We start from the raw sequence: 18,380 nt of genomic DNA on the forward strand, positions 1-18,380 counted from the left end.
GAGTTTATGTTGCTATGTGCCGTATATTAAAATATTTGAAGGAAACAAAATGACATTTTAAACAGTTTGATAGAGAAAAATGAAAAACTGTCAAAACATGGCTGAAAAATCTTTATTACCAATAAAGACTCATTTTTTACAACCCCCCTCCACAAAAAATAACAAAACAAAAAAAAAAACTAAGATTTTTTTCTTTTAAAGGCAAACTTTTTAGTAAAACACATTTTCAAAGTGATTTTAGTCATTCGGTCATGGTTCCATTTTTGAACTGGTCTGAGTAATTACAAAAATAAAAGTCCCTTTTATCAATAAGAACAAACTTTTACCTGAATTTCAGCTCAATGAACACCAACAAATAATCAAAACTTTTCCCACTGGATTACACAATAGGAAGAATCAAAGCCACCTGAAACTGCAGAGTACACACTGCAAACAGGTCATCAATAAAAGTTTTTTTTTAAATATTGCACTCTTGCGAAAATTTTTGGTCATTTGCAACCAGAACATGAGCGGAGTAGGATTTTCTTTGGCCACACAGTCAATCCTTGAATGTCACATTTTGTTAAACTGGAGAACATTGAGAAGAAATGTGAGATAAATAAAAACTTTCATCTTTACTGCATAAAATAGACTAAAAACTAACTTTTCATGTTGTTGGACACAATTCTAAAACCAAAAAAGAGAATTTATATCAGCAAAATGTTTGAGGGGAAAAAACCCGCAAAGAATTGAAAAAACATTTTTTTATCCGTTTGGAAGCACTATGATGTTCTTATGTTTAAGAACGGCTTTGAGGTCCAAACTAAAAAAATAAAAACAGTAGTAAAACAACAAGTCTGGTGTGTGTGTGTGTGTGTGTGTGTGTGTGTGTGTGTGTGTGTGTGTGTGTGTGTGTGGTAAGGACAACACTGTAGGTTAAGTCTTTTGGTTTGAGATGTGTCTCTAAGAAAAGGATCTGTTACTGAAACCCGGAGAGCCAACAGGTGGCTGCTTTCTGATACTAAACACTAAGAACTGGGCAGACTGGGCTCTTTCTCACAGGGCGGTGTTGTGTGCCACAATGCGAAGCTCTGGGGGCGGCACAGAGGCGGGGACTGGCTCCTGACCAGCAGAACCCTTCTCCTGTTGATTCCCGATCACCTGAGGGACATAAGCTCTTCCGATCCCCTTGAGAACCAGGTCTCCATCTGAGCAGGACAGTCAGGGGGAACAATTACAAAAACACATCGATTCATAAACCAAAACCAAAAAGGTGCTGCACACACTGCAAACTGGGGAGCAAAACCAGAAAACACACCATTCCACATTCGGTAAGACACCAAGGATCGCTCTCAGATGTAAAAAAAGTATCCAATGATTGACTTTTTCTTGGAAGTTATCCAAGAGTCTCCTTGGTGTGTTAAAATGTAAAAGCAACCTTTTTTAAGACAATCTGTGTAAAAGAATGCAGAGAAAAACTAAGGGCAGTTTTAAGTAGAAGCAGGTTAGTTACCAAAGCAGCCAAAAGCTGTAGGTCCTATACAACATTCAAAAGCACAAAGCATGCCTTTAACACAACGCATGACACACACACACACACACAACTATAGAGACATTAAAACAAAGCCAACAGAACAAAAACACACAGAGAGCAGCAGCAGCCAGTCAGAACCTTACCATCACCTGCCTTGCAAAGCTCATCTTGCAGGCAGGCCGCCAGCTCAGACATCTGTAACATTTACACATTTCCTGTCATGCTTCAGATCACCACAGTTCCACTCGGTGTCTGACACACACCGAGGCAGTGAAACCAGAAGCCCGACATCTAAAAACAGCGACTCCCCCCAGAGGAAGCTAAAGAACGAGTCAGCCAACGGGCAGGGAAACAAAATCGTCTCAGTCGATGAAAACACCTTCACAAAGAAATCAGGTGAAACCAACATATCTGGAGATGATGCGTCCACCAGCGAAGCCTGGAGTGAACAGTACTGTCAACAAAAATACGTCACTTTCGTCCGAATGTTTGACTAAAATCTAAAATGTCTTTGAAAAACCTTCACTTGCTGACTATAAATTCACCTTTAGGTGAATAATCAAAAAATAGTAGACTTTAAAAGTGATGCATGCATCTGTACTGTTATAAACATTTGTGTTTAACATATTTTTATGTTTTAGGGTTTTTTTAAATAACTGGATCTAAATCTCTTGATCGGTCTTCTACACCCAGAAAGAAAAATCTCTGACTTTTCTAATTCTTCCGCAGAATTTCCGTTACCGCCTTAAAAACGGTTGCCAATAGTTTAATATTCTGCAATAAATCCATCAAACTTTACCTGTAATGATTTTTGATGCAGAGCTGCAGAAGTCGTCACTCCCTGCAGGCTGCGGGGGTGGTGGCATGCTGGGTCGGGCCCGTGGCTTTGGAGCGGGCCTGGCGGGGCGAGGCAGTGACCCAGAAGGATAAGGGGAGACAGGGGGGTGCGGCAAGTTGGAGTGTGAGCCGTCATGAGGTGGAGTGTCAGGAGGGGTGGGACTGCTGGTGGGAGACGGTTCAGGCTCCCCCTGGGGCTGGTGAGCTTGAGGAGGCTGCGGCGGTGGATGGCTCGGTGCCTGGATGATGTCTTTGCTGGAGTGACGGCGAGGTGTGACTGGTGGGTGACTGGGAGAGCTGGAGGTTGAGGTGGACTGGTTGGACTGAGAGAAAGGGCTGGCCAGTTTGGGGGGAGCTGGAGCTTGTTTTTTGGTACCTTTAAAGCAGAACATTAAAAAGCTATAAAAAGTGGTGCTTCAGATTCCTTAATGTCTCGAGCAACTGATATATCTCTGAATAGAATCCAGGAGGCCACCGTTTACAGAAATAAAGTTTAACACGACCAGATTGACAAGCTAATGGCTAGTCTAACCAGGGAAGATGTAAACGAACTGCTGCTGGTTGTAAATGTTGGTGACTAGTTGGAGATACAAAACTGTAAAATCTTATTTTCTTTTATCCTACGAGTATAGACAGACCATAGCAGTAACAAAATGGTTCTCCTCTGCATGTTGGTCTAGCCACTCTCCAGCCTCAGCAGATCTACCATTGGCCCGGTCAGTTTGGTGTTATGTCAGTCACAACGCTCTATAGGTTTAGTGTGTGGGATGATGCAACGAATCAATTGAAGCCACGCTCTAAGTTTTTTTAAAAGCCTCTCCTAAATGGTGAGTACATGACTTTGTTGTCCAATATCATGTGGAGACTGAAAGACAATCGCAGATCCTGCCCCATGACTGAGCTCTGTCTATAAGTCGTGGCTAGACTATATATTCACATGTACAGGATGGTGTGCCAGGCTAATTTTCACTTGAAATCAACTAAAATCGGTACTTGTGAAACTTTTGGGACAAGTTCAAACATGTCCAGGTCATATGGAAAGATTTGCAACAGTTATGGTTTAATCACAAGTATCCTGTCCTATTACTCAGGCCACATAGCTGGCTGTCCCACAAAATGAAGACCGTCTCCTACGGTTTGGCGTCATCAACGCAAAAGTAAAGATAAATGGCGCCTTTCAAATCTTCGACCAAATTGGAGATTTGCAAATTGTCAGCATTAGCTTGTGGAACCGGAGTTTTCCCACTGATTGCAACAAAAATGCTCTGATCACATGTAAGACTTATGTTTGCATTCACTTGTTTTTACAAGCTCAACGATTCCTCTAGAGCAGGGGTGTCAAACTCAAATTCACACGGGGCCGAAATGAAAATCTGGGACGAGGTCGCGGGCCAAACTTAATGTTTTTAGAAAAAGTAACGGCAAATTTGCACATTTTCTTTATCAACATATATGCAATTTTTAACCTTTTAATTTGGAAACAAACTTATTTCTGCATTAACACTGAGTGTGGAATAACCAAAATACACACGAGCAAGTCAGTTTTAAATAAAAGGCATCAGTGGTATTCATCACTTGTGGTATATTCAGCATTTTTAAAATCTATTCAGGATTTATGTTTTCTTGTTGTTTATTCATTTTTCTTATTTTTTATTCTCCTTTTTTTCTCCTGTAATAAGTGTCATCGCTGCTGTGACGTCTAGCTTTCCCCACTGAGGAACAATAAAGGGATTTTCTATTCTATTCATCTATCTGCAGCCTTTCCAGTTCCTGTTTTACTGCAGGTTAAATCTTTTCTCACGGGCCAACAACTAAATAAAAGTATAAGTTTATCTTAAATGAAAATGCAACATCTCACCTGTTAACTTTCATGTTTTGGAGCATAAAAAGAGCATAAAACCAAAACATTTAAAGCTCAGTTTGCTCCACTAATTTACTGTGATGCTCACCTGTTCCAGCCTCATACCAGCCTGAGCTGAGGAGTCTCCTGTTGTTTTGTTCATCTTCATCATAATAATGACAACATTAGATGACAACAGGTGCTCACATAGGTTTGTGCTGGTGAACACGGAGAGCGTCTGAGCAGCTTGACCATGTTGTTGTGTGTCGGGGAGGAAAAATAAAAACTACAGCAGCCACAGTCATGTTCATTTGAGCTTGTCGCTGCTCGCTGGACTTATATCAGCTCTGTCTGGAAGTTAGTTGGAAAACTTTCTCTTTCAGTCGTGAACACATTACTGAGCAGTTAAAATCTCAGTTTCTGGGCTTCAACGTCGGCAAATAGCTGAGTAAACTCGGCGCTGAGTGAGTGGAGTGTTTAGTTTGTCCGAGACAGCGGAGCTGCAGACACCGGCAGCAGACGCTGGAAAAAACACAAAGGAGGGAGCGCTTCGGCTCCACGCTAACACCGCAAAGCATCATGGGAGTTGTAGTCTTTGCGGTAAAATCGGCCAGCAAGTCAGTTTTATTATATTTTTTATATTTATCTCGCTGGCCACATAAAAATGCGCCGCGGGCCAGATGTGTCTGACACATGTGCTGTAGAAGGCCACAGGCGAAGGACGAAATTAAGGACAATTTTGCCCAACACCTAGTTTTTGTACAACGAATGTTTTTCAGCAAAGATGCAGAAGATTTGGGGAACTACTGCCCCCTACAGGCTTGGCGTGCCAATGAATGTGCTTCACAGTACACTGGATATTTTTTGCTGAAAACAGAGTGGTGCGAACCCAAGTTTTTTCCTAGATGGAACAAGGAGGATTTTCAGTTTTAGAAAAACTCTGCTACGGGTGTACACGGCCTCATTTTAATTGCTAACCCCTACCTCTGTTTTATCACATTTCTTTCACTTTCTGATTCATAGAAACTAAACTGAGATTTCATGGTTATGGTTACCCCATAACAACTTCTTTATGATTCTGAAAGAACAATTGTGTCTTACATATTTTGGGAAGACGACAGTGAAGCCCTGTAATTTAAACAGAGAACCCTCGCAGCCCAGTGAGGCTTAACGATGAATAAAAGTGTCTGCATGAGCACCTATTCCCTTTATGTCATTTGAAATGTTTCAAACTACAGATTAGCCCTTAGCTTGTCAATCCAGCCAAAATTAATCTCTGTTTCTCCAAACTGAGGTCATTCAAATAGCTATTTAATAGGGTGGATTTTTATTGTTCATAAAGTATTTAGTGAAAACTATTATTAATATTGTATATTTTAAATAACCAGAGCAGATTTATCCTTCTCACCTCTGCGGACCATATGTGGACTAGGTATCCTTGACCCACCCTGAGAGTGTGGGGTTCCAACTGCAAGATGGACTAAACCATTCCTCTGTGGAGGGGGGGTAGACTCGAGCTCACGGGCAGGACTGGGGAAATACAGAGCCACGTGTTAAATTATAAATGCTTTACATGCAATGAACAAGAGCTGCACGGATGCAAAAACTCATGCAGGATTTATAAAACAAACACGCTTCCATTCACAGATTAAAACATCTGGACAAAGATCAGCGCAAGAAGAAGGGCTCAAATGATTACAAGATACAAAAATCAGAAAATGCAAACACAGAACTGTCTCAGTGTATTCCGTGCAAAATCAAAGAGTCCATCGAGCAGTCAGACGTACAGTCGAGAGTTCTGATTATCAGGCAGGAAGGAAGGACAGGAGCATCTTCAAAAACGGGCCGAGCTCAGATCATCACAAGCAGAGCAGAGAGCAAAAAGTGCAGAAACAAAATTATAATGCGACACATTCTGAGTTACTGAAGCCAGATTAAAAGCACTGAATCAAGTAGTTAGTCTGGAGAATCAGTGTTTCTTTGTGGATTTACAGTTACCAATCAAACACAAAAGTTGGGCGGGGCTCCAGATTGGTTGATTGGCTGCGAGCAGACGGTGGATTACTGATGCTGCCTTGACTCGCTCCTTACCTGCTCTCCTCTGCGCTGAGCTGCGTTACAGTCTGAGGCTGCGCTGTGGCTACCCGGACCCCACCCCCCAAAGCATCACCACCACCAGCGGAGGCGGCGCCAGCACCACCCGAGCCAGGCTGGTGTGCCTCCAGCTGCGGCTCAGACTGCTGGGAAGGAGGACCACCACTTTCCAGAGGGGGCAGAGTGGGTTGGAAGGTGGGTGAGGTTAGTTGTGTCTGCTTTCTATTTACAGTGCCGGCTCTGCGTGGAGTGGGCTCCGGAGGTTTGCTAACGGGGCTACGGAGGAGGGGAGGGGAGAGGGGAGAGAGTTCAGGAGGGCAAACCATCAGACAAAAAGAGTGACGGAAGCAGGAGACTGAGAGAGACAGCGAGAGGAGAAGCGAGACACGGGGAGAGAGACTGCACTTCCTGAGTTCAGTGGCACCAGCCCAGAAAGAAGAACCCAAACAGGACGTAAAACCACAAGACAGAAAACCGCTGGCACACCAGAGGAACAAAATGCAACACAGGAAGCATAAACAAAACATAAAACCAGCAACCTACAGACACACCTAGGCTTTAATTGGAAATCTTAAACAGATGAGTACACACACACAATAAAAACAGACAAATGAAATCCCATTAATGATAAATGTGCATAATGATGTTATCTGAAAGAGAAATATTATTCATTGTGATCAGTACAAACCATAAAAAGTTAGATCATCACCTAAACGGAACAGAAATGTAGAGCACAAACAACAGAAAGCATCCCTTCGTTCATCTGACAGCAGCAGCTTCCAGCTACATCAGACTAGAGCACGGCCTTGAAGCCTGGGCTGGGCGGTTCCTCTGTGGGGGTTTCAGTGACTGTGATGGACTCGTCGGCTACTACATAAAGGGCCGACACTGCCGGGCCTCGCGACTCCTGCCTGCTCAGTGTCTTGGGACGAGACAGGCTGAGGCTGAGGTTGGGACGAGACAGGTACCTGTCTTTACGGGGGGTGTGACTGTCCCCGTCCTGCCCCAGACTGCCAGGGCGCTTCCTGTCCAGGCCGTGATCGAGGTCAGGGGTGGGTGGATGGCTGGGCATGGAAAACATGCCGGAAACGTTGAAGTCCACCTCTGCAGGAAACCGGAAATAACAGAATTAGCTGTGACAGCATTTCTTTTGACTGTATTAATTCCCAGAACTAGATTGTAACCGGAAGTAGAAAACAAGCACAAGCGAACTAGTAGACTGATCTGTGTGTGCACGCATGCGTGTGTGTGTACTATAAATAGCTCATGGGTCACTTCAGCATAACTGCAACTTTAACCAGGAGATGGTTTACCATCAGGGAAGAACCAATCAGCATGTTGGATGATGGGTTCAATGATGGCCACGACATGAACAGTGGTGGCTGCTGCCATCTCAGCCAGCGTCCTAGATTGAACCAAAGCAACACAATAAATAAAAACAACCATTACTAGCTGGTTTAAGGTCTAATGCATCAGTTTGCAGTCTAGATCCCATTATTACCCTTCGGTTTTGGCCCAGAGCAGGTTGGGCCCGAGGACGATGGCGATGTTGCTGGGAGTCATTTTATTGACCTCACTTTCCTGAGTCAGTCTGGCCAGAAACTTCACCAAATACCTGCAAAGAAATAGAATTAAAGATAAAACGCCTCGTATGGCAAAATCCCCAGCCTGGTGAGACAGTCTATGGTTGTCTTTCAAGTTGTCTGTGCACACAGTTGGACAGTGCTGGGACCAATTAGAGCAACAAATGTGACTCATCGCTACAGCGACCACCGGGGTAGGCTGCTACAGACCATTAAAGAAGAAGTAAATTCATAAATTTTCTAATAAAGCACTTAAGTACCTCATCTGCTCTTGTCTCAACAAAAACCCCAAAAGTCAAAATCATCCAAAGCTGTATCAAACGAGCACCATCCCTGAGCAGAAACATCTTTGTAGCTTTTGTCCACTGCAGCTCTAGCGCTGAACTCGCCCAACGACTCTCCACAAACAGAGCGCTGTGATTGGCTGGACCTAAAATAGTTCAGTCCAGTGATAGACCTGCTGAGGCCACAGTAGAGCGCGACTACTACAACCTGCAGAGACGAATCATTTGCTACTGCTACAGTTGGTCTAGATTTCCATGTTATGAAATCCCAACAAACAAGAAATTATATTAGTTTAGTGGCAACCTAAAAGGTCACCACATGATGTCACTATATCCCACAAATCAAAACCAAGGTTTTACTTTATTTGACATCATTTTATTTACGCCTAGACCATTGTGGGTACTGCTTGACTTAAATTTTTTTTTAAAGAAAGATAATTGACCAATGGCGGCCCTCAGCTTGGACTACATCTTTATTTAAGCTTATTTAGATTAATATTCACATATTTTGTTGTCTCTTTTCTTTGTGTTTTATCAGTTTTGTTTTGATCCGGTTCATTTCAGTGAATACTTTAATAATAATAATGCAGGAATTAAAATGTGCCAAACCTGAAGAAAGAGTTAAATCACTGTAACAGCTTTTGAATGGTTTAATAAGTGCTATTTGCATAATTAACCTTTTATCAGTCATAAGGGCATTAGGTGGTCTAAGTGTTTTGATATTGGTAGAGAACGATGCACAAAGGAGTTACCTGAAGTTCGCTTTGTTAGCTTTGGGCAGATGGTCACATGTTACCCATAAAGCCTGCAGCCTCTTGTCAGGGTCAGACACACTGAAAACACACACACGGAGCAGGAAGCAGTCGGTCAGCATCCTGGTTTAAATGATGCTTGTTATCTTTGTTATCTCTGTCAGAGTGTGTTTTTCTACAGAATATTAGAATTCCTCTGTTTGTGTGTGTGTGTGTGTGTGTGTGTGTGTGTGTGTGATGTCCTACTTGGAGGCCTGAATCCACTCATCGTACAGGCTGAAGGTCATCAGAGGCTCAGGTAGCTCCCGGAGGTAGGACTTCAGGGCTCCTGCACAGGAAGAAAAACACAATGAGAAAAAAGATCTGGAGCAGCTGGATATAGTTTCATAAATCAGTGGTGGTGGAGGAGGAGGAGGTGGTACCAGCGACGGCGTGGGGATCAGAGTAGAACTCCTCGAGCTGCGAAGTGGAACAGTCCAGCGCTGCTTTTAGCTTCTTAAGTTTGGAAGCTCCAGCAGCGATGCGGAAGAGACCCTGAAAGGAACACACAGGACGGATGAGTACCTGAACCTGGATGTGATGTTAAAACCCAACGACTGAAGGAGACTGGGAGCAGGACAGCAGAAGTACGGTTCGGACAGGAACAAGAGAGGAACCGTTTAGCTGCAGAACAAAACTTTAGTTTCACTTCATAAAAGCGTCTTAAATCAGTCTCTATGGGGAGTCCAACGATGCTGCTACGTTTAAAGAGTGTAACACACTAATGGCTAACAGATGTGTATACACACACACACACACACACACACACACACACACACACACACACACACACACACACACACACACACACACACACAAACTATTCCATTTCCCGCAGGCCCAAAACTAACTGACCACAACTTGGCAGCAGATGTTTCCAGACTGCCATCGTTTTTAGAGAGCTGAATGCATTTAACCTCTCCTCCTTCCAGCTCCAACGGATGAGAGCGTTTAGGTTTCATGAGTTCAAATACGCTCCTCCTTGAACCGTCACCTTATCGTGGTGGCGGACTTTGAGTGCCCTAATGATCCTAGGTGCTATGTTGTCTGGGGCACTTTGTGCCCCTGGTAGGGTCTCCCATGACAAATTGGTCTTAGGTGAAGGGTGAGACAAAGAACGGTTCACAGGATCTTTCATGGAAGTACATTCAAAGAGTCGGAGTACCCGGCCCGGAGGGTTACCGGGGTCCCACCCTGGAGACAGGCCTGGGGTTGGGGCCTGTGAGCGAGCGCCTGGTGGCCGGGCTTTTGCCCATGGGGCCCGGCCGGGCCCAGCCCAAACCGGATACATGGGCTCATCCAACTATGGACCCACCACCCGCAGGAGGAACCTGAAAGGGTCCGGTGCAGTGTGGATCGGGTGGCAGACCAAGGCGGGAGCCTTGGCGGTCCGATCCCCGGACAAGGAAACTGGTTTTTGGGACATGGAACGTCACCTCGCTGGCGGGGAAGGAGCAGGAGCTTGTGGCAGAGGTTGAGCGGTACCGGCTAGATATAGTCGGACTCACCTCGACACATAGCATTGGCTCTGGAACCCAAGTCCTTGAGAGGGGTTGGACACTCTCCTTTGCTGGAGTTGCTCCGGGTGAGAGGTGGAGGGCTGGGGTTGGCTTTTTGTTAGCCCCGAGACTCTCTGCCTGTGTGTTGGGGTTTATCCCGGGGGACGAGAGGGTAGCTTCCCTGCGCCTTCAGGTTGGGGAACAGGCCCTGACTGTTGTTTGTGCTTATGGGACAAATATCAGGTCAGAGTACCCACCCTTTTTGGAGTCCCTGGGATGAGTGCTAGATATTGCTCCATCAGGGGACTCCATTGTCCTGCTGGGGGACTTCAGTGCTCACTTGGGCAATGACAGCTTGACCTGGAGGGGTGTGATTGGGAGGAACGGCCCAACTGATCTGAACTCGAGCGGTGTTTTGTTATTGGACTTCTGTGCAAGCCGCAGTTTAGCCATAACGAACACCATGTTCGAACATAAGGATGCCCATCGGTACACTTGGTACCAGGGCAGCCTAGGTCGCAGGTCGATGATAGACTTTGTAGTCGTATCATCTGGCCTGCGGCCGTATGTTTTGGACACCCGAGTGAAGAGAGGAGCGGAGCTGTCAACAGATCACCACCTGGTGGTGAGTTGGATCAGATGGCAGGGGAAGATGCCGCGTAGACCTGGCAGACCCAAAGGCATAGTGAGGGTCTGCTGGGAACACCTGGTAGAAGAACCTGTCAAGACGGTCTTCAACTCCCACCTCCGGCAGAGCTTTGACCACGTCCCGAGAGCAGTGGGGGAAATTGACTCCGAGTGGGCCTTGTTCCACTCTGCGATTGTTGAGGCGGCTGTTGCTAGCTGTGGTCGCAAGGTGGCCGGTGCCAGTCGTGGTGGCAACCCCCGTGCCCGCTGGTGGACACCAAATCTGAGACCATGGTTCTCGACCGGAAAAGGGTGGCTTGCCAACTCCGGGTCGGGGGAGAGGTCCTACCTCAAGTGGAGGAGTTTAAGTATCTCGGGGTCTTGTTCACGAGTGAGGGTAGGAGGGATCGGGAGATCGACAGGCGGATTGGTTCGGCATCTGCAGTGATGCGGACGCTGAGCCGATCTGTCGTGGTGAAGAGGGAGCTGAGCCAGAAAGCCAGGCTCTCGATTTACCGGTCGATCTACGTCCCAATCCCCACCTATGGTCATGAGCTTTGGGTAATGACCGAAAGAACGAGATCGCGGATACAAGCGGCCGAAATGAGTTTCCTCCGTAGGGTGGCCGGGCTCAGCCTTAGAGATAGGGTGAGGAGCTCGGACATTCGGGAGGGACTCGGAGTAGAACCGCTGCTCCTCCGGATCGAAAGGAGCCAGTTGAGGTGGTTTGGGCATCTGGTCAGGATGCCTCCTGGACGCCTCCCCGGGGAGGTGTTTCGGGCATGTCCTGCTGGCAGGACGCCCCCGGGTCCACCCAGGACACGTTGGAGAGGTTACATCTCCAATCTGGTCCGGGAACACCTTGGGGTCCTGCCGGAGGAGCTGGTGGAGAAGGCCGGGGAGAGGACGGTCTGGAGCTCCCTAGTTGGGATGCTGCCCCCGCGACCCGGATAAGCGGAGGAAGACGACGACGACGAGTTCAAATACGACGAATTAACCATTAACTTTGACCCAGTTTAGCAACGTTCCTCGTCTCTTTTTCTGCCAGCAGTTGGTCGCTACCTCCTCCTTCATGCCGGTCTCCAGCAGCATCATGACACAGGCCTCTATGGGCAGAGCGATCTCACGGTTGCTCCTCTTCAGATGTTCCTCCAGAGCCGTGCCGAAGGCTGGCTTTTCCATCCACGAATCTAAGGGAAGGAAAAGGTTCCAAATGTTAGAAATACACAAATCGTACACACACAATTTGATGTTTATAGATGGAATGATATGAATAAATCAGAAATAATATGTTCAATGTACACATAGTGTTTCTAATTTCAGCATAATTTTCTCCTGCGTGTGTGGGTGCCATTGTTATTATTCCTCTTTTCTTCTCTCTCTACCAGTCCAGATGTGATCCATCAACTTAATACAGTTAACTACACAACAGGAAGAGTATCTATGAACCTTCCTGTCAAAGAGAGACTTTGTAAAATGTCTCATTTGTTTTTTAATCAATATGACCAGAATGGATTAAATCAAGTCACAAAAAAAGTCAAAAGCTTTAAAGGTTAGCAGGTTACGGTGAAACAACAGGAACAAAATCCTTCAGATTGCTGATTCTTTTCAACCAAATGTATTTAAACTAAGTTTAAAGCAAATATATTAGTTAAAATTAGGGATTAGGGATCGATACCAGTATCGGTAAAAGTTAATCGATACCAATGCAGTTGCCTGAAAGTGGCTTCACAGTAACTTGTCGTTTCTGTTCATCTAATATTTTAGTTTTGTGATCATTTCTATTAATATCTTGTTTCTCGTCTTCTTCCACCTATCTGGGTCTGGGTCGCAGGGGCAGCATCCCAACTAGGGAGTTCCAGACCGTCCTCTCCCCGGCACAACTCTGCACTCGAGCTGACACCGAAGTAAAAATCAGCGTTGTTATGCAGATCTCTCTCTCTCTCTCTCTCTCTCTCTCTCTCTCTCTCTCTCTCTCTCTCTCTCTCTCTCTCTCTCTCTCTCTCTCTCTCTCTCTCTCTCTCTCTCTCTCTCTCTCTCTCTCTCTCTCTCTCTCTCTCTCTCTCTCTCTCTCTCTCTCTCTCTCTCTCTCTCTCTCTCACTCACTCACTCACTCACTCACTCACTCACTCACTCACTCACTCACTCACTCACTCACTCACTCTCACTCACTCACTCACTCACTCACTCACTCACCCAAGGTGCTGAGATGACACCCGCTGCACAGCCATTACTATCGACTCTAGCAGCAATTTGTCTTGAAACAATAAAATGGGGAAAACAACCAAAATGTGCAGCTCTGTCAACTGAACAATTGGGCTCGGCTCTGATACACCCCCTCCCCCGTGCTGGCTGCTGCCGTGTTAGCACAGGGGGAAACCCTGGATGTCTAAAAACTTTGACAAAACAGATCCTGGGTCAGTCAGGAGAGCCACAAAAATAAATCAATAAATAAAAATAAAAGAAGCTTTGACGATCATGTCATTGCAATGTGTAAAATCACTATTTCAGTCCAAAAACAACTGATCGTTCAGCCCTACTGTGAACCACAACAAACCATTTTCTAAATTATTTTTTATATTTTTACATTTTTTGTTTTTGTGAAGCGCCTCGTGATTTTTATCTTGAGAGGTGCTATAGAAATGATACTTTCTTCTTCTTCTTGGTAGACTCATAAACTAAGTGGGACTATCAGGCACAGTCCATAGTTGGTTCTGATCATACCTCAAAGACAGGAGTTTTGTTGTTTCTATTGGTAATGACCTGTGGGGTCTCCCAAAGCTCTATTCTGCCCCCCCCCCACCCCACCCCCCCCCCACCCCCCCACCCCTGGGTCAGATACAATAACAACATTACCTATCATAGTTATGCAGATGACACCCAGACCTACCTAGCTCTACCTAGTGACTGTGGTCCCCTAGACTCACTCTGCCAGTGTTTGGAGCAAGTCAGTGACTGGATGCAGTCAAACTTCCTCCAGTTAAGCCTGGTTCATGCTTCTCCGTCAGCTCCGCAAGGGACAGACATGCACGGATTGATTGAAGCGTTTTGCTCTCATACTTCTCCGTCTCCTGGGGAGTGTTGCAAAGCAATTCCCCGCCAGGACAACAGAGGGCGTAGCGCTGTTCTGTGGCATCCTGTCATGTATCGGTCCAAGATAGTGTGTTTATATTGTGTGTTTGTGTATATAAGAGACTTTTAACACAAGACAAATTTGTCTCTCATTCTCCTCCACCTCTTCATGCGCTCACCACCTCTAAACCCACGTTCCCTGTCATTTCCGTCCACAAATAAAATGTTTGCTGCGTATCTTTTCACTCCTCCAGTCACGGGGGAATTAAACGTTCATATTTTTAGTTTTTTCGCGAGATATTCATCAAGCTGCTCTGTGTCTGCCGCTAGTTATCCTCGGCTCTCTTTATGTTTTTGAGGGCGCAATGGCGGCGGCGTAGACGACAGCGGCGTCCTGACCAATCACAAGCTTGCGTTGTCCGTCTCAACTGACGGATGTTTAGAAAAGAGAGCTCGACTCCGTGCGTCCTTGCGGAGCTCTCCAGCAGGCCCGCATGGACGGATAATGGCGTTGTGTGTCTCCGCACTGACGCAGACGGAGAAGCATGAATCAGGCTTTAGACTGAAGTTATTGCCTTTGAGGTTATCGCTCAGCTTGGCTCCAGATTGATAAAGACAAAGATCCAGGTTAGAGATCTTGGTGTCAGGACTGATTCAGACCTGAGCTTCACCGGTCACAGTAAGGCTAACTAGATCAGTGTGTTGTCATCTTTTTCAAATGGAAAGACTCAGAGGCCTCATGACAGGACCTAGAGAAACTCATTCATGCGTTCATCTACAGCAGGCTGGAATATTGCAATGGTCTTTGACTAGTCTTCCCAAAAAAGCTGTGAAGCAACTGCAGCTTATTAACATTAACAAGAACCAAGAGAACCGAGCACATCACTCCTGTTCTGAAACCTCTGCTCTGGTTACCAGTAAACTACAGAATCAATTTCAAAGTACTTCTACTAGTTTATAAATCACTCAATAGCATGGGGCCAGAATACATGTCTAATCTTCTTCTGGTATATACGCCCAGCAGCGCTCTCAGGAAGCACTCAGCTGGTAGAACCTCGGGTCAGAACCAAACAGGTGAATGATTCACAGATGGAATCAGCTTCCTCATCACCTCAAATGTACCCCAACTCTGGTCACTTATGAATCAAAACAGAAAACTTTCATGTATTCATTAGCCTTTAAATTAATGTTTTAAAGTGTCACCTGTTCCTGCTCAACCTTTAACTTTGTATTTTATCTGATTCTTAAATCTGAATTTAAATTGTGTATTCAGTTTGTTCTAAATGTGTGTGTGTGTGTGTGTGTGTGTGTGTGTGTGTGTGTGTGTGTGTGTACGTTGCGTTTCCTCTGTGTATGAAATGTGCTATACAAATAAAGCTGCCTTGCCTTAATAGTAATGTATAACAAAAATATTACTCAAACATCTCCATATATTGTAGAATTTCTTTGTGTTTGGTAGTTATTTTTCCTGCTTCATGTACTTCGAGGGACTAAAATGTGCTCTAAGAAAACAGAAACTGGCATCATTTGGTGCTATTGATCTGCATCAGGTAACATGCCTACCTGAACAGGATCCTTTATGACAAATCCGTCGTCAATCTCAACAGTAAATCCTTTCCTTTTAGCTCTAAATTATAATTTGTCTGTGTATATTTTTTATTTGTGTCCTTCTGTTTATTGTTGTGCTAATTGAAAAGCACACTGAATTGCCCGTGTTTGAAATGTGCTATAAATAAAGCTGCCTTGCTTAAATGTGATTCTTGATGGAACAACAAAACATAAAGGAATCAGTCATTGTAATTTGCCGCTGGCTGCACATTTCTGTACCTTGCTGAATGTGGATGGCTGGAATAGCTGCCTCCAAAGCTGCCAGAGACCTCCTGTGGTAATCCGCCTGGGCCTCTAGTAGCTGAAAAAACACACTTTCATACATTATCACAGAAAACCTGAAGCTGTGGGAGGATTTTAGAGTAAACCGATGCACGCTCACCATCACATAATAGCGAGCGTAATCTCCTTCCTTTGATGCAAAGTTGTACAAGTCTGCAGAGAGCTGGTCCTGCAAGATGAACACACACACACTGTTTTACTTTAAGCACTTCATTGCCACCAGACTCTTAATTAAGACCCAGATTAACTCCAGATGATAACTCTTTGACCTTTAATTACAGATTTAATAACGTGCCTGGCCTGCTGCTCCGGCTCGGTTCCGGCTACAAGGCTGCATTTGTTCATCCAAACATGACCTGACTTTATACCGAGGTGGAATGTGCCATTAGCTCAGACACGCTTCCATTAAGGTCTGTTCGTACAGAATACTAAACCACCAGGTCTCTGAGCAGTGGTTTAAACGATATGGTTGAAAACTACCTTGCACATTTCTACTTTATTGAGCGCTTCGTCCATCTCGTCTTTGAGCGAATCCACTTTTGATGCCATGGCCTGGTTGGTGGATTTTGTTGCCTGATACCACCTGGAGGACACAAAAAAATGAAATCAGACTCCTGCTCGTGCAAAGAAAAGGCTTTCCTGCTGCAAAAGTTTACATAAAAAATGGATGAGTCTAGATTATTTTCATACAAACCAACCTGGTTTTTGCTGAGTCATAATCCAGGACCAGCTTAGCGAGTTGCCTCCTTTGTTTAAGAATATTGGGAATATCCACCTGTGGGGGAAACGGTGAGAAAAGCATGACCACACATGCCCCTCAGTACTGGGAACAGCGTTCCGATGAGAACCTTTTGTTTCTGTGCTTCAAACATATTCTAACACTTCTGCATGCTGCTTCTTCTGCTTCTTGACATATCAACGGCAAGCAAAGAAAGCATTAATGTGTGTTTTACCTCTGCCAGCTGGTTGAGAGGTTCCAGAATCTCTTTCTCAATCTGCCGCTCATGCTGCATGAGTTCAGAGGCTAATCGGCTCTCTGCCTCCCCACACAAATCCATCATCTTCCTGCATGCACGCACACACACACACACACACACACACACACACACACACACACACATGCACACGCGCACACACACACACACATGCAAATAGAACTGTTATCACTACTTTCACCACAGGAAGTGTTGACACTTGACAGCATCATGCACATATTAATAACAGATGAGATATTAGGCTTGAATGGGTTCAGGTCTCACCCGATCAGGCTCTCGTCCCCCAGCTGACCACCCCCCTCCTGCATGGACTGGGACAGAGCCGTCAGCGGCAGCTTTTTCTGCACAGACATTAAAACCCTTTTAAAGCCACTAAAGGGGTGTTTCTGTGTAAAAAAAATGGCAAAGATTCCTACCTGTTGTGGACAGTGTCCTGAACGGCCTCAGTTTGTAGAATTAGTGTTTACATCCTACAGGATTGATGAGCTAACAGCTAGTTCATGTAAATGTTATTTTATGAATCTTTCCACCATCAGTTCTGACTAAATTCTATATTGGTTTGGTTTTGCGGGTGTAAAAGAGACCGGAAACAGCTAAATGAGCCTGTTGGATGAAATCTCTCTGAACGGAGGCCACTCAGGAATCTATCTACAACAGGTAAGATAATATTTATGACATTTGCACAGAAAAACACTTTAAAAAGTCCAAAATGAAGAGAAGACTGATTCATTTAGGAGTTTGTACATTTTTATGGTCACTTGGACTTGAGCCGTGAGCCTGGAACAAGACTTGAGCCGTGAGCTTGGAACAAGGCCAGAGTTGAATACTTTTCTCCTGAGTGTGTCTCATATCTTTGGGTTGCATAACAGGAGATGCAAGATCCCAGCTCCCTATTGCTCTCTGACAGCAGACTTTAACATATAAGACAGAAGGCTCTCTGCGGCTTTGCTGCAGGATGAAATCAGCTGTGTGCGAGTTCCTTACATGTCTCTTCTCAGTGTCTGAGCCCAGCTGGCCCTGCAGACAGGACACCAGCTTCTTGTGCGTGTTGTGCGACACCGTTCGTACCAGCTCCAACCTCCTCTCGATCTGCAAGAGTTAGAGGCAGAAAACAAAGAAAGAAAATTCTGTTTTAATCAGGGGAAAATAGGAAGAGCCCATCTTACTGTTAAGAAGGTCCCACACAGGTGAGAAACACAAACAAACACATTCAGCAGCGCTGACACAGTAGGGACTTGTGTTAATAAGGAATGCATGATGACAACCATGCTTTTAAATTAGAATGAGGAAAGATTTTGGACTGAAAATACGAAATCCAGCTGAAGGAAATGCATCCATCATTTTGTGCACTCACC

General features: G+C 45.1%; 1 protein-coding gene across 5 annotated transcripts in view; it reads right to left on the bottom strand.

Moving 5' to 3' along the window:
* Window positions 1–96: 96 nt before the first annotated feature.
* Window positions 97–18,380, bottom strand: part of arhgap17b (Rho GTPase activating protein 17b) — a 55,982-nt gene continuing 37,698 nt past the window's right edge. For 3 of the 5 annotated variants that reach the window (XM_054750542.2, XM_015945670.3, XM_054750539.2), the window contains 18 exons: window positions 18,010–18,114; window positions 17,290–17,366; window positions 16,984–17,095; window positions 16,729–16,805; window positions 16,511–16,613; window positions 16,131–16,199; window positions 15,968–16,049; window positions 12,131–12,258; window positions 9,326–9,437; window positions 9,150–9,231; window positions 8,904–8,984; window positions 7,786–7,899; window positions 7,598–7,689; window positions 7,253–7,388; window positions 6,282–6,560; window positions 5,599–5,720; window positions 2,313–2,726; window positions 97–1,187 (listed from right to left, as the gene is read on the bottom strand). In XM_054750542.2, the coding sequence (XP_054606517.1) occupies window positions 1,036–1,187; window positions 2,313–2,726; window positions 5,599–5,720; window positions 6,282–6,560; window positions 7,253–7,388; window positions 7,598–7,689; window positions 7,786–7,899; window positions 8,904–8,984; window positions 9,150–9,231; window positions 9,326–9,437; window positions 12,131–12,258; window positions 15,968–16,049; window positions 16,131–16,199; window positions 16,511–16,613; window positions 16,729–16,805; window positions 16,984–17,095; window positions 17,290–17,366; window positions 18,010–18,114 (2,337 nt within the window). In that variant the 3' untranslated portion in view covers window positions 97–1,035. Of the gene's footprint in view, window positions 1,188–1,656; window positions 1,709–2,312; window positions 2,727–5,598; window positions 5,721–6,281; window positions 6,561–7,252; window positions 7,389–7,597; window positions 7,690–7,785; window positions 7,900–8,903; window positions 8,985–9,149; window positions 9,232–9,325; window positions 9,438–12,130; window positions 12,259–15,967; window positions 16,050–16,130; window positions 16,200–16,510; window positions 16,614–16,728; window positions 16,806–16,983; window positions 17,096–17,289; window positions 17,367–18,009; window positions 18,115–18,380 lie in introns of all 5 variants that reach the window. The other 2 variants (XM_054750541.2, XM_054750543.2) reach the window with 2 other exon arrangements.

This window comes from Nothobranchius furzeri, chromosome 12 (assembly GCF_043380555.1).
Source record: "Nothobranchius furzeri strain GRZ-AD chromosome 12, NfurGRZ-RIMD1, whole genome shotgun sequence".
Lineage (NCBI taxonomy): Eukaryota > Metazoa > Chordata > Actinopteri > Cyprinodontiformes > Nothobranchiidae > Nothobranchius > Nothobranchius furzeri.